A 12,412-nucleotide genomic window follows, 5' to 3' on the forward strand; every position below is an offset into this window, starting at 1 on the left:
GGCGCGGGAGCAGTGGTAGCGCAAAGATTTATTTTAACTTTTTTCTTTCCCCCGGCGTGATGCGCTCCCGGGTGCTGCCCTGGGTGGGTTACGGGAGGTACAACGCCGATCCCAACATCGGTGTTTATCGAGCTGGAAAACACGTAGAAGAGAGAATGCGGAGTCAGCGTTCTTGTCTCAGGTGTCACATAAGGTATCAAAGCGCCAGACACACGATATAATTTTGTACGCTGATACCTAGATCAAGCTTGCTGCTTAAAAGCGGGTAGTGAATTCCCATGGCAGGAGGACAGAGCACAGTCCTACAAGACGCAGGAAGCAGTGCAAGAGGAGGATGTTTCTGTACCCACCTAGAACAGAAATCATCGCAATCGACACCAGACAGGAACGCTTCTGTTGCACACTCGGAACTTTTCGCTTCCTATCACTTCACCTGTGAACACCCTTCTTGCCCACTTCCTGCCTTCTAAAAGGCATAGAAGTTCTGCATCTTTTTTGTTAAAAATCACTTCCCAGTGGCTCTCTGGTCTCTGAGTAAAATGTGTAGAACTAAGGAAAAGCTAAAAGAAAAATTATTCTTCTCTTGGTTTAGCTTTTCTTGCTATTGCTTAAGTTTTAATTCTATCAATTCTCCAGTTACCCCAGATGTCTGCATTGCTGTCGCTGTGAGAAACAAAATGGATAGTATTAAATATGGTCAGCAACATCATTTAAGCATCATTAGTAAAGAGAATGCCTTTCTTCTTTAGTTTGCAATTCTTGCACAAGTAAAACATTATCTCTAAAAATAGTTTTGGAACAAGCATACAGTTTTCCATTAGTGTGAGAATATACCAAGCCATCACAAAACACAGGCAGATAAAAGAACAAAACAATACAATTCTTTTGCAGCATCTATTTGCACCAGAAACAAAAAACACCCTAAGGGGAAAATACAACTGAATAGACTATGTTCTCAGTAAACACTTCCAGAAGCATGCACTTTATGATTTTTGCGCAGTTCAGTTTTCTCAGCTGTCTTTGAGAAGCAGCAGCAGCACTCCGCAGCATACCATTCAAACCATTTTATATCAGGGTGCTATAGATTCAGAGGTCTTCCCATTTTCAGCATGCTTCTCCTGCACCCAACAAAAAAAACCCACAACCTCAAATCCAAGAAATTTCAACTTAATTTTAGGTTTATTTCCACTAGGAATGATTCCACAGTAAGAGGAAAAAGAAGCTGTCCCAGAGATGGCCATTTACAACAGCTGAACATTCTGATTTTATTATTTTAATTAATAGAATGTTCTGCACTTTGACAACAAACAAAAAAAGATGTTTCTATTTTTATTTTCTGTATTACAGGAACAGAATTCAGAATTTCCTATCAAACGTCCTAAAAGATGTTTTTACTGATCAAGTTCATCTTCATGTAAGCAGGTATTAACATTGTCCCTGTTATAGAGTAAATGAGCTGTAACAGCTCTGGTTCTATCTCTGCTTCTGACAAGAACATATTTAGAGGCATTCCAGAAATTCTTCACAATTTCTTTAAAGCAGCATTTTGTGGTTTAATTTCTTTAATTGTCAGTGAACTGTTTTCATTCCTGTGTCTGTTAATAGAACAAAACTAGCCAATTTTGTTGCTACTTTCTTTGTTACCTTATTTTTATGGCATCTTGCATTCCATGATATGAAGATGTGAAACCATCAGGATGAAGATTCTCAATTCCACTCAGATCTCAAAAAAAAAATGTAAGTTAACATTAAAAGGTTCATTTACCATCTGGCCCCGGCATGTCTATATTATACCAGCATTTGGCTGCAAAGCTGAAGAGCTTTAATTAGAACCACTGAATGCTACCCAACATCACAAGCAGGAAGCAAATTTTAATTACACAATTTAATTTTTAATTTCTTTTTTCCCCAAGCACACTAATTTGTAACCATCCAAAACATTTTTCATGATGCTACAAAAGTAGCATTCATTAATATATAGACCTTTACGTTCAGTCAAACACACTACCACTTTAGTTGGGAAAAAGTTCACGTTAAAAGAGCCTGAACTGACGGACAGTATAAGCCAGCTTTCATTTCATGCTCATACTGGTGGGATAAGAGAAGACAAATGATACTTTCACTAGCACATCAGTGCCTCTTAACCATAGTCTGGTCAGATCTCTTGGGACATACCCCTGAATTTGCAAGCATAGCCAACCTCTGTTGACTTTGCTAAAGCTTTCAATTGTCTAGGCTCCCTAAATTGGCTATAATCCAGGCACTTCTCAACCCAGAACTAAGGACTGACAGCACTGATTTTTTATTATTATTTTTAATCTTTATTTAAAAAAAATATGTGGAGACCTAGTCATAAACCTTATACAGGAGAGGATTTTTGATTACAAAAGCTTTTGAGTCAGGCCCAGCAGCCACCGGGAATAACTTCCAAGTATTTGTTGTAGGATGAATTTGTACTGCTGACTACAGTAATTCATTCTGCTGGTAACTCTTTGTAAAAGAACCAACAATAAGAAAAGATCTGTCAATGTATGGTATTTAATGATATTAAGAAAAACAACAGTTACCTGTTTTAAAAGCGTGTTTTAACATGGAAAGAAAGAACATGAGCTTTATAAACTTTCCACAATATAGAAATTTCAACTATATGGAGAAATAAATAACAAGAACCTCAAAACAAAGTTATTCATTTAATTAAAATAACACTGTACAAAATTTGAACATAGCAAAATCAGCTACACTGAGTTCATATTAAGTAAAACAACAAACTTACAGAAAGTAATCACTGCTATATTAACTACCATGTCACTGTGTGCTGCCATTGCTTGGTCTTCTCAGAGTTCCACTTTCAGTCAGGATCCTTACAACATTTGGAATATCAATTCCTTAGTTAAAGGCAAACAAACAAACAAAAACAGAAAATAAGTGGTTTTATGATAAAATGCATTTAAAAGCACAAGTTTTAATGAAACATTGAGATGCTGACATGAGTTTGGATCCTTTCTTATTAAATGAAGAACACCCTAACAGTTAACAATCAGAATGTGCCTGGAAAAACTATAACTGCATTGCTATGAACAGCTGTACTCAGTCAGCTAAAGGGTCTGTCTTGTCCCTCTACTCTGTCTCCGACTTTGAAAGATCTGCAGCTGATAATCAGGAAAGCATGACCAGAAATGCTTGATTTTTATCACTGTAACAGTAAGTCAAAGTGTCGTCTTCTGAACACAAGCAAGAAGGCCACATTGCTTTGATGAAACTAATGCCCGTGACTTTAGGAGGGGGAGAGAAGTAGAAGAAACACAGGGACTGCTTAAGTGGTTAATAATAAACATTCAGCACCCATAACCAAATGTTAAGGGAAGAGTAAGAGCAGGGCAAGCCTGCCTGATGCTTGGTGGGGTGTGGGAATACTATGCTCTCCCCATCTCAGATCATTTTCAGCTCGGGAAACTTTCCAAGTCTGATATGGCAAATTTTTTCAGTAGTCCTCTTCCAAACACTTGCCCAGTCCGGCCCATAGAGCGAAGTTCTGGGTTGTGAGGTGTTGGAATGGGCTGCCCAGGGCAGTGGCGAAGTCCCCATCCCTGGAGGGGTTTAAGAGTAGGGTCGACATAGCGCTTAGGGATATGGTGTAGTTGGGAACTGTCAATGTTAGGTTAGTGCTTGGACTAGATGATCTTCAAGGTCTTTTCCAACCTAGACAATTCTGTGATTCTGTGACAAGGACACATGTAATATTTTTTGTATCCATGGTAGCCTTTTGCTAGGATTTCCATAGATCATCCACTACTATTGCATGAAGAACCATCTCTTTTTGTCCATTTTGAAATTGGACTCCCACACTACTCCAAGTTTATGGATCCAAAGAGATAGAAAATAATAGAATACTGTCTGTCATTTCCATCTACTCATGATTTTACAAATCTCTGTTACAATATCTCAATCATCTCTTTTCCAGGCCAAAGAGAGTCCTAGCTTTCTATTGCTTCTTATATGGAAGATACTCCCATATTTCGTTGCCTTCTCTAAACCTTTTGCAGTAATAAAGTCCTTTATCTGAAATAAGGGAAACAGAACTGTATGCCCTATGCCAGATACGGGCAAAGCATGAGTTTATGCAATAGAAAAATGATGACTCCCATCTTTATTTCCATTCTTTCTTTAATTCCTTGTATTCGACATATTCTTCTGACCAATAAGTTGGTATTTCCACTGATCTGATGAGAAGCTTTTGAAATTCATCAGTCAGCCAACACTGTTAACTGTTTCAAATTTGACAAAATTTTGTCATCCAGATACTTATCCCTTTTTCCAGGTCATTTGTGAAGATACTAAATAGCACAGCCCCACAGTTCTCTACTGGAACATCTTTTCATTTTAAAAAGCAATTGCCCATTTGCTATCTGTTTATTATTTAAACAATGCAAGGATTTCCCTCTTTTCCCACAGCCAGTCAGTTCCCTTAAAAGCCTCTGATTAGAGTACCTATCAAAAGCTTCTTGGAATTCCAAACAGACTAGATGAACTGGATCACCTCTATCTGACTCCTTTGCTGACCCATTTCAAACAACTCCAGAAAGTCTGTAAGGAAGGTTTTCTTACCACAAAAGCTATATTAATTCCCCACCAACCACTCTAAGCAGATCATATTTTTCCAAGTGTCCACTAATTTCTACCTTGTTTTTCTAAACAGTAGAATAGAAGTTGGTAGTTTCAAAGATCACCTGGAACCCTGCACTGGTTTTGGCTAGGATGGAGTTAACTTTCTTCATAGCAGCCTGTAGGGTGCTGTGTTTTGGATTTGTGGCCAAAACCATGTTGATAACACACCAGTGTTTTGGCTGTTGCTGAAGGGTGCTTGCACAGCATCAAGGCCTTCTCTCTTTCCCACTCTTCACACCCACAAGTGATTAGGTTGGGAATAGGAAAAAGACTACTAGGGGACACAGCTGGGACAACTGACCCAAGCTGGCCAAAGGGATATTCTATACATCATGCACAGCAATAAATACTGGGGTGGCAAGGGGGTGGGGTTGGCTGCCAAGGCAGCTGTTGCTCAGAGACTGGCTGGGCATCAATTTGCTTGTGGGAAGGCTGAGCGATTGTCTTTGCATCACTTGTTCCTCCCCACCCTTTTCTTTCCCTTCACTTACTAAACTGTTACCATGACCCACTAGTTTTCTCATTTTTTTTTCCCCCCTCACTTTTGTTATTCTCTTCCTTGTCCAGCTGGGGCAGGGGGGCAGGCAGTGAGCAAGCAGTTGTTCTCAACACACAACAAAACCTTTAAAGAAAGTGAGAAATATACATAAAAGAGAACCACGTTTGCCACCCACAAATTTGCAGGTTCCAAAGGAAGCTTTATGGGAGAAATCACTACCATCAGTAACTTAACCATTTTGTTCCGGAGGTCCCTAGAACCAGCTGATATTCATGGAAGAGTTATAACAGTTTGCTACTTTCATTGTTTTATGTTGTCAATTTGTTCCAGAACTTCCATTCCAAACAGATACTCTGCTGAGTTGTGTGCACACAGGCCCAAGGAGAGGTTATGGCATGGACTGCAGTCTCTCCAGTTTCTTCCACAGGGAGCACTCAGGCTTAAGCTTCTCTACAATGTACTTGTCTTCATTGTTCTTTTTTTTACCCTGATGATCCTAAACACACTCTGAGAAGCTTAGAAATGTACTTAGGAAGCTTCTGAAGAAAGGGTAGCAGTTGGCTGAAGATGTGAGAAGGTTTAGTAGCTGAAACTTATTGGAAACTTGTAAGCAAAAGAAAGACTACTTGTCTCTGATGCATTATTATTTCTATGTTACTGTGCAAGTACAGTTCCTTCAGGAATCAAGAAGTACAAATTTCTTTGCTGTTGGCATTCCCAAAACCACTGTTCTCCCAGTTATATCACAGACAAAAGATTCTGCTTTTTTATAATAATAATATGCTTCATTTTAGTTTACTTTCATCATGTAAATGTTACTATGCACAAATGAGAAAAGAATTTAAAAAGAAATTCAGAAATTAACACCTTCATGGGATGGCAGCCATTTTGAATTACCATTTCTAAACTGGATTCTGCAAAAGTTAGAAGGGGAAAAAAAAAGGCTGTTCAGCCCTCCTTAATGCCTCAAAGTTCTTTGACCTTAATAGTCCTTAATATTTGACAGAGCTAACAAAATTATGTTATGTATATTTTCACATATGTGTGTATGCACGTATACATGAATTACCTCTGAAAGCTGGATTTGCTGCTGCTATTTTGTGTAGAGTAGCAGTAACTTCCTCAACGTTCATATTTCTTACACTGTTCAAAAATTCAGTAGTGATGTTGTTCTCATATGCTGTTTCTGAAGAGCCAGTTGAAAAGTTTTGGAGTTCATCATCTTCATTTACTGATAAGGACTGCTTAGCTGATCGGCTGCTTGAATAGTCTTAAAGAAGAGAAATATTGTTTTTCAGTAAGAGAAGATTCTGAAGAGTCTTCATTACTTATTTCTCTAAATAGGGCTTTCCAGTCTGGCACAGCAGCATTGCTGGTAAGGTTCATATCTGACTTTGCTACATTTTCATACAACTGAGAGTCAGGAATGCTTTCTATTTACAGAAAATCCTAGAGAAACACAGGTGGGGAGGTAGGTGAAAGCAATTTCCATTATGCTTTCAAAAAGGAACCAGAAATTCCAAGTAAGTCATTGCAATTTTTGTTATTAGCATTGTATTAATGGAGGTTTTCAAAAGCTAAACTTCCTAGAAAAAAATAAAATTCACACCGCACACTAAAAAAATTAAATCATGCAGAATAGCTTCACTAGTATTCTGGGTATTTTGCTTCTCCAGGCATACGACTGTACTCTTCCTATGCTTGAGAAAAATAACAATTTGTTTATATCAAGAAGGATGTGACCTCAAAAATATCCAAGATTCTTTGAAAAAATTAATCAGAAGTACTGAAGCCAAGTAGCTGCAATATTCAGGTATTAAACAGAATTATCCATCCTATTAAATATAATTTTGTTTCCACTAACATCTTGTTTGGACTAGACCTGCACTAAGCCTCTTCACCACCAAGAAGGGAAAGAAAAGGGAGGAGGGCAGGGGAGGAAAACCCAGAAACAGTTGCCTCAGGACAGAGGAAAGTCAGAGTTGATACTAATTCAATTTCTCCCCAAATCCTACAGTTAAGTAGAATGCATGTTTTTTAATAGTCTGTCCTTTCTAACATCTGTAGAGGATGGAACACACACCACACACACACACACACCCAACTATTAATTTATGCTACTTGACCCTGGCTTTTTTCTGCTTTTAAACTCTGCTTTTAGAGAAGCAGGAAAAAAAGGCTTACTAAAATCTATGCAAGGTTCAGTGTTAAGATTGAAGCACATTCAAGATTGCAGAGCTGTATTACCAGTATCAGAGTCACTAATATCTGCTGAAGTCAGGTCAGACTGTTCTGTGGAATATTCCAATGCTGCTTCTCCATTATATTCAGTATCTAAGAGGTCCTACAAGTTTGAAAGAAGTTGCATTCAGAGTTTCATCAAGACAACCTCTTGAAATGATGAACTACTACATTTTTAATGATCACAAACCAAATAAAAGACCAGTATTTCTCCTACCAAATCTGAAAAATCAAGTATTTCTTTGAAAATCATGCAGCTGGTAATGAACTTCCATGTATGTATACACTGCTCACAGTATTTCTCAACATCTGAAAAAGCACTGTATTAGGCCAAGAATTGGTACTTACAGAGCCCAATTCTCAACCTGTCAGGTCTAAAAAGGAAGCACTTTACACTGAGAATAAAAGATTTAGTTAAAAAATTACCAGTTAAAAGATCACAGTTTAGAATACTAAAAACCCCTAATGTGGGAAAACATTTTATTTTTATACAACTAGTAGGTTAAAAGTTACTTCAGTTAGAACTTAACTGTTTTATAACATGTCAGATTTTGTCCTTTTTCCCATATGAATAAAACAACAAAATCCTATATGGAAAAAACAGCAGGAATAATGTGAAAGTAAGCTTAATGAGGAAGAAAAAGGCAGTAAGTAATTAATGACAACTATAGGCATGGAATTTATCATGGAGAAATATTGCCTTTGGGGCAGAAAGCAAGCAATAGAAAATAGGAATATGGATATGGGGAACAAAGATAAACTTTATAATCAAGTCCTGAATTCAGACAGGCTGTTAAAGACAAAAGAAGAAACAAAACTTTTTTTTTTCTTAAAGTGTCACCTCTGTGATTCTCTCAGGCTTGTTGGCTGTTACTTACCCTCATTTGGCATTTTCCACTTAAGCTCACCCTTTAATTAAAAAAGTAATTAAGTAGCTGTAGTAGGAGGAGTAGCTGTTGTGGTGAATGAGAAGTCTGTTCAACACTGACAGTTCTGCAAGAAATGCTGGGAGGGATAAAGAATAGTGTTTCCTATGGCAAAGATGTTGAATGGTTCACCAACAAGAGGAAAGTTCCTGCCATCCCTGTTGACAATGGGGCAATGAACAAAAAGTCATTCCAAGTGTGGAAACTGGAGATTATGGTATAATGGAATGTAAACTGGACGTATAGGGAACACAGGTGGGAACCACAGCAGCCTCGAAATACTTAACACCACCTCCATACTATGATTATGTAAGGACAAGTCAGTCAAAAGTAATAGCAGAGAGGGGAAAAACTGGGTGGAGGGATAGTGGAGGAAGAAAGAGAACTCAAAGGGAACAGTCCAAAGAGTAGGACCAAACCTTGTATAAGAAAGAAAACTGATGTCAATAATGCTTGATTACATGGTGAATAAAGTGAAGGCTGGGAATGAAAATGGGATATAGAAAAGAGTGTCAGGGAGGTCAGTGGAGATGAGAAAAGCTTAAGTTAGAAAAGGGGCAAAAATAGCAGAAAAACTTAGATGTAAGGAAAAGCATGGGAAATAAGAGACAAGATGATTTTTAGCTTCTATTAAAAAAAAAAGCAAGCACCTTGAAGAGAAAATTTTAAGACTCAACAGGAAAGCTATGTTTATCCTATCATCACTACAGAAATTCAAGTATTTGATGGGCAAAACTTAAAATAATCTCCACAACAACTTTAATTCATCTGTAATAAAAAAAATGCATAATCACAGGAATCTACAGATTTGTAGAACAAAACCAAAACAAAATCCACATTACTTTGTTTGATGCAGCCTGTTGACGATATTCCACCAGTGCATCTGTAAGACTCTGTGTAACTTTTAGGATAAATGAAGCATCATCTTCATTCAATATCTCAAAACTTTGCTAGGAAAAAAACAAAACAAAACACAATATAAAAATTTTCCTTCTGAAAGATTAAAGCATCACCACGTATAAACAAAAGCTGCAGGAACCTCATTTTTTATATCTCTATCCTTCTGTCAGACATGGCTGAAGTTACAAAGCAAATAGTTAATTGGGGGTGGGGAGGTAGAATGGAAGAAAATCCTAACAGAAAGAAGATGCAGCTACCTGAAATAGCCATTTGAAAAGGAACAACCCAAGAATATGCCTGGAAATACATACAGGAAAATGCTTTTCTTTAAGTATTTTGATCTCTTTCTGAGGTACCTGCATACAAATGTGAATGTGTACAACTTCCCTGAGGCAATATAGTCATAACCCATTTCTCCAGAAAGTAGCAAAAAAGCAGAACACTACTGAATTTTAAAATATATGCCACCTTGCCTTATACTAACCTCCTTCTTCCCCAAAAGCCTAAGGAAAAAGCAGTCTTTGAAACTCTGAAGCTCTAGTAGGGGAGCAAGTTCTAGTGCCAAGAGCCCTCACAGAGCGTGCTACATGCATCATCCTCTCATCTATACTAATAAAGTTCTGTCAAAACCACTTCCACTGGGCACAATGTAACAGAACTGCAGGTCTGTCCTAACAATTCAAAGTCTTCTGCATTAGAAACAGATACCTTTAAACACTCCAGACAATGGAAAAAAGTAGTTAAAAACTAGCATTAAGATCATATGTGACAGCATAACAGGGATTATGTTATATTTTTAACACTAATAGTATTTATCTCTCCTGGTTTGCACAAGTTATATTTAGAGAAGATCTTATCAAAAACTAGGCGGAAAAAAGAAGATTAAACTTGAGCAAGGATATCTCCGCTACCAGTTGATAAAAGAAATACAATTATTTTAATGACAAAGCTGAGCATACCGATTTTCGCAATTATAAAAAGTATACAGTATGGATAATTATTGAACAACTGGAATTATTCATGATATGAACAGCAAGTCCAGAAACGATACTTGTAAAATTACTTTCTACTACACAAGAAACCTTTTGAATCCAACAACAGAAACACATACTGCAGTTTTTTAAAAAATTACTGTAGATGCCAATATTAAACAATTCTCAAACTTTCCAAACCAGAACATTGTTCCAATCACATTCCCAACAATCCTCTTTTGTTCTTGGAGGACAATCATACTAAGCATGAGGATGCCTCAAAACAAATTCAAGTTTTATTAGCAAGGCACAATCTTTACACCTAATAATTCCCTATTAAAAAAGGAGAAAAAAGATTTTTAAGTCAATAGTGCTTAAATTGCCATGCAGTAGCTGTGTCACAGCAACTATCAGTAAAGATTTTCATACAGTTTGTCACTGATGCTTTTAATAAAATCACCATTTCTGCATGCAAGACCACAGAAGTTAATACATCTAACAACTGGCAGTTGCTAGTTTTCCACTCTCATTGATTGTATCTCTGCTGTGAATGTGTACATAACACATTTCCAACAGCTGAACAGAACTCAGGTGTTCTGCCACTTACTTTACAAAGGGAATAGGTAGGGTTTTTTAGTTTATGTTTTTGGGGTTTTTTGTTTAAGTATACAACTTGTATTTTATTTCTTAAAAATTGCTTCTTTCCTTTCTGCATATCTCAGATATTTTTCTTCATTCTGCTTTCTTCCATTGTTGACTTACATCTTTCCACATTCCACATTTGAAAATGATGGATTAATTATAAAAGAAAGGAAAACAAATTTTAAAAGGTTATTTTACTTAATCATGTAGTTCAGGAGTGGAGTTAAGCTATAGCTGAGAAAAATGCATTAATTTTCAATGCAAGTCATTCCTCTGACAGTAAACCTGTACTTTGGCAAAAACCCTGTCTAGAAACTTTAGAATGAATAGCTATATTATAAATTCAACAATATTCATTTTATTCTGAATCCTACCTTCTGACAAAATATGTTCTTAGATTAGCAGACTGCCTACATTTTGGCTTTCATGGTACTTGCTACATTTTAAACTTAGTAATTCTGTGATTTTTTTTTTTCAACAATTACATTGCAAGGTAAGATTTAACACTCACCAAATAACCCAACAGTTCTTCTTGACTAGAGAATTCTTCAGGACTTGCTGTAAATTCTTGCTGTTTAATATAACAAAAAAAAGTCCAGAGATCTATTATGTGCAGTAATTATAACTAAAATTAAAAATTATTATCATTATTCTAGATTCTTGCTCTAATTAAATTGTCTGTGCTTGTATGAAATGTGTACACATGTTTTCATGACAAAGTAGGAAAAAACCTTCTTCTTAATAGCTTTGCTTGTGCCTAATTTATTGTCAATAATATTATTAATTTGAATAAGCAAAAGCAAACACCATTGTCAATCATATATTAAAGCAATTACTTTCCCAGCTATTTGTAAAATGGACCAACCCGTTAGCAGAAAAATACTCACCTCAACTTCCTCGTTTTCCTCCTGCGATTGTTTATTGGTCTCACACCTTAAGATCGAATAAATAAACAAATAAACCAGTATACAGTTGGTTGATCTATCAACAATGTGTAGCCAGTCAATAAGTGATAATCAGTTTAAATTCCTGACATGCTTCTACTACAGTAGTTCTGACACACTCTGAGAGATCATGTTATTTCCTTCCAGAAATCCACTGGTCCCAGATATCATTGTAAAAAATATTTATAAGGGTTTTTTTAGTGTGATTAGCTAGTTTGTAAGTTCTAAACCACAGAATTAAGAAAAAGGTTTGACATTGGTAGTAAAAGCTGCAAGCTTTTTGTATGCATTGCAGAAAGACAAGGCCCCTAATTACAGTATGATTTTTATCAGCACTTCACAAACTTGGCTTCAAAAAATATAAAGAAGTATAAAAAGAAAAGAAAGAAGTACTTTATGATGTAGCCACAGGGGTACTGGGCATACAAAGATTCATATGGCTAAAAGTTACTAACCCACATTTGCGCTGTTCTGCAACTACAGTCACTACCGATGCATTCCATCCCTTTGCAAGCCCAGGAACCAGGGCTGAGAGTTGGTTATTTTCCTTCAATTAACCAAACCCATATGACTGCCAAGCCTAATCCCTCCTCTTTCTTGAAATCTTTCTTAGGAATCAAAAGT

At 36.7% G+C, this 12,412-nt stretch overlaps 1 protein-coding gene across 12 annotated transcripts in view; it reads right to left on the reverse strand.

Moving 5' to 3' along the window:
• LOC141923175 (uncharacterized) overlaps window positions 1-12,412 on the reverse strand; it is a 26,785-nt gene continuing 14,373 nt past the window's right edge. For 4 of the 12 annotated variants that reach the window (XM_074823820.1, XM_074823800.1, XM_074823810.1 and 1 more), the window contains 6 exons: window positions 11,732-11,777; window positions 11,356-11,415; window positions 9,174-9,281; window positions 7,412-7,508; window positions 6,234-6,434; window positions 2,672-2,885 (listed from right to left, as the gene is read on the reverse strand). In XM_074823820.1, the coding sequence (XP_074679921.1) occupies window positions 2,806-2,885; window positions 6,234-6,434; window positions 7,412-7,508; window positions 9,174-9,281; window positions 11,356-11,415; window positions 11,732-11,777 (592 nt within the window). In that variant the 3' untranslated portion in view covers window positions 2,672-2,805. Of the gene's footprint in view, window positions 664-859; window positions 1,119-1,316; window positions 1,724-2,671; window positions 2,886-6,233; window positions 6,435-7,411; window positions 7,509-9,173; window positions 9,282-11,355; window positions 11,416-11,731; window positions 11,778-12,412 lie in introns of those variants that run through there. The other 8 variants (XR_012623218.1, XR_012623221.1, XR_012623216.1 and 5 more) reach the window with 8 other exon arrangements.

The sequence above is a fragment of the Strix aluco genome, chromosome 1 (assembly GCF_031877795.1).
Source record: "Strix aluco isolate bStrAlu1 chromosome 1, bStrAlu1.hap1, whole genome shotgun sequence".
In the NCBI taxonomy this organism is placed as follows: domain Eukaryota; kingdom Metazoa; phylum Chordata; class Aves; order Strigiformes; family Strigidae; genus Strix; species Strix aluco.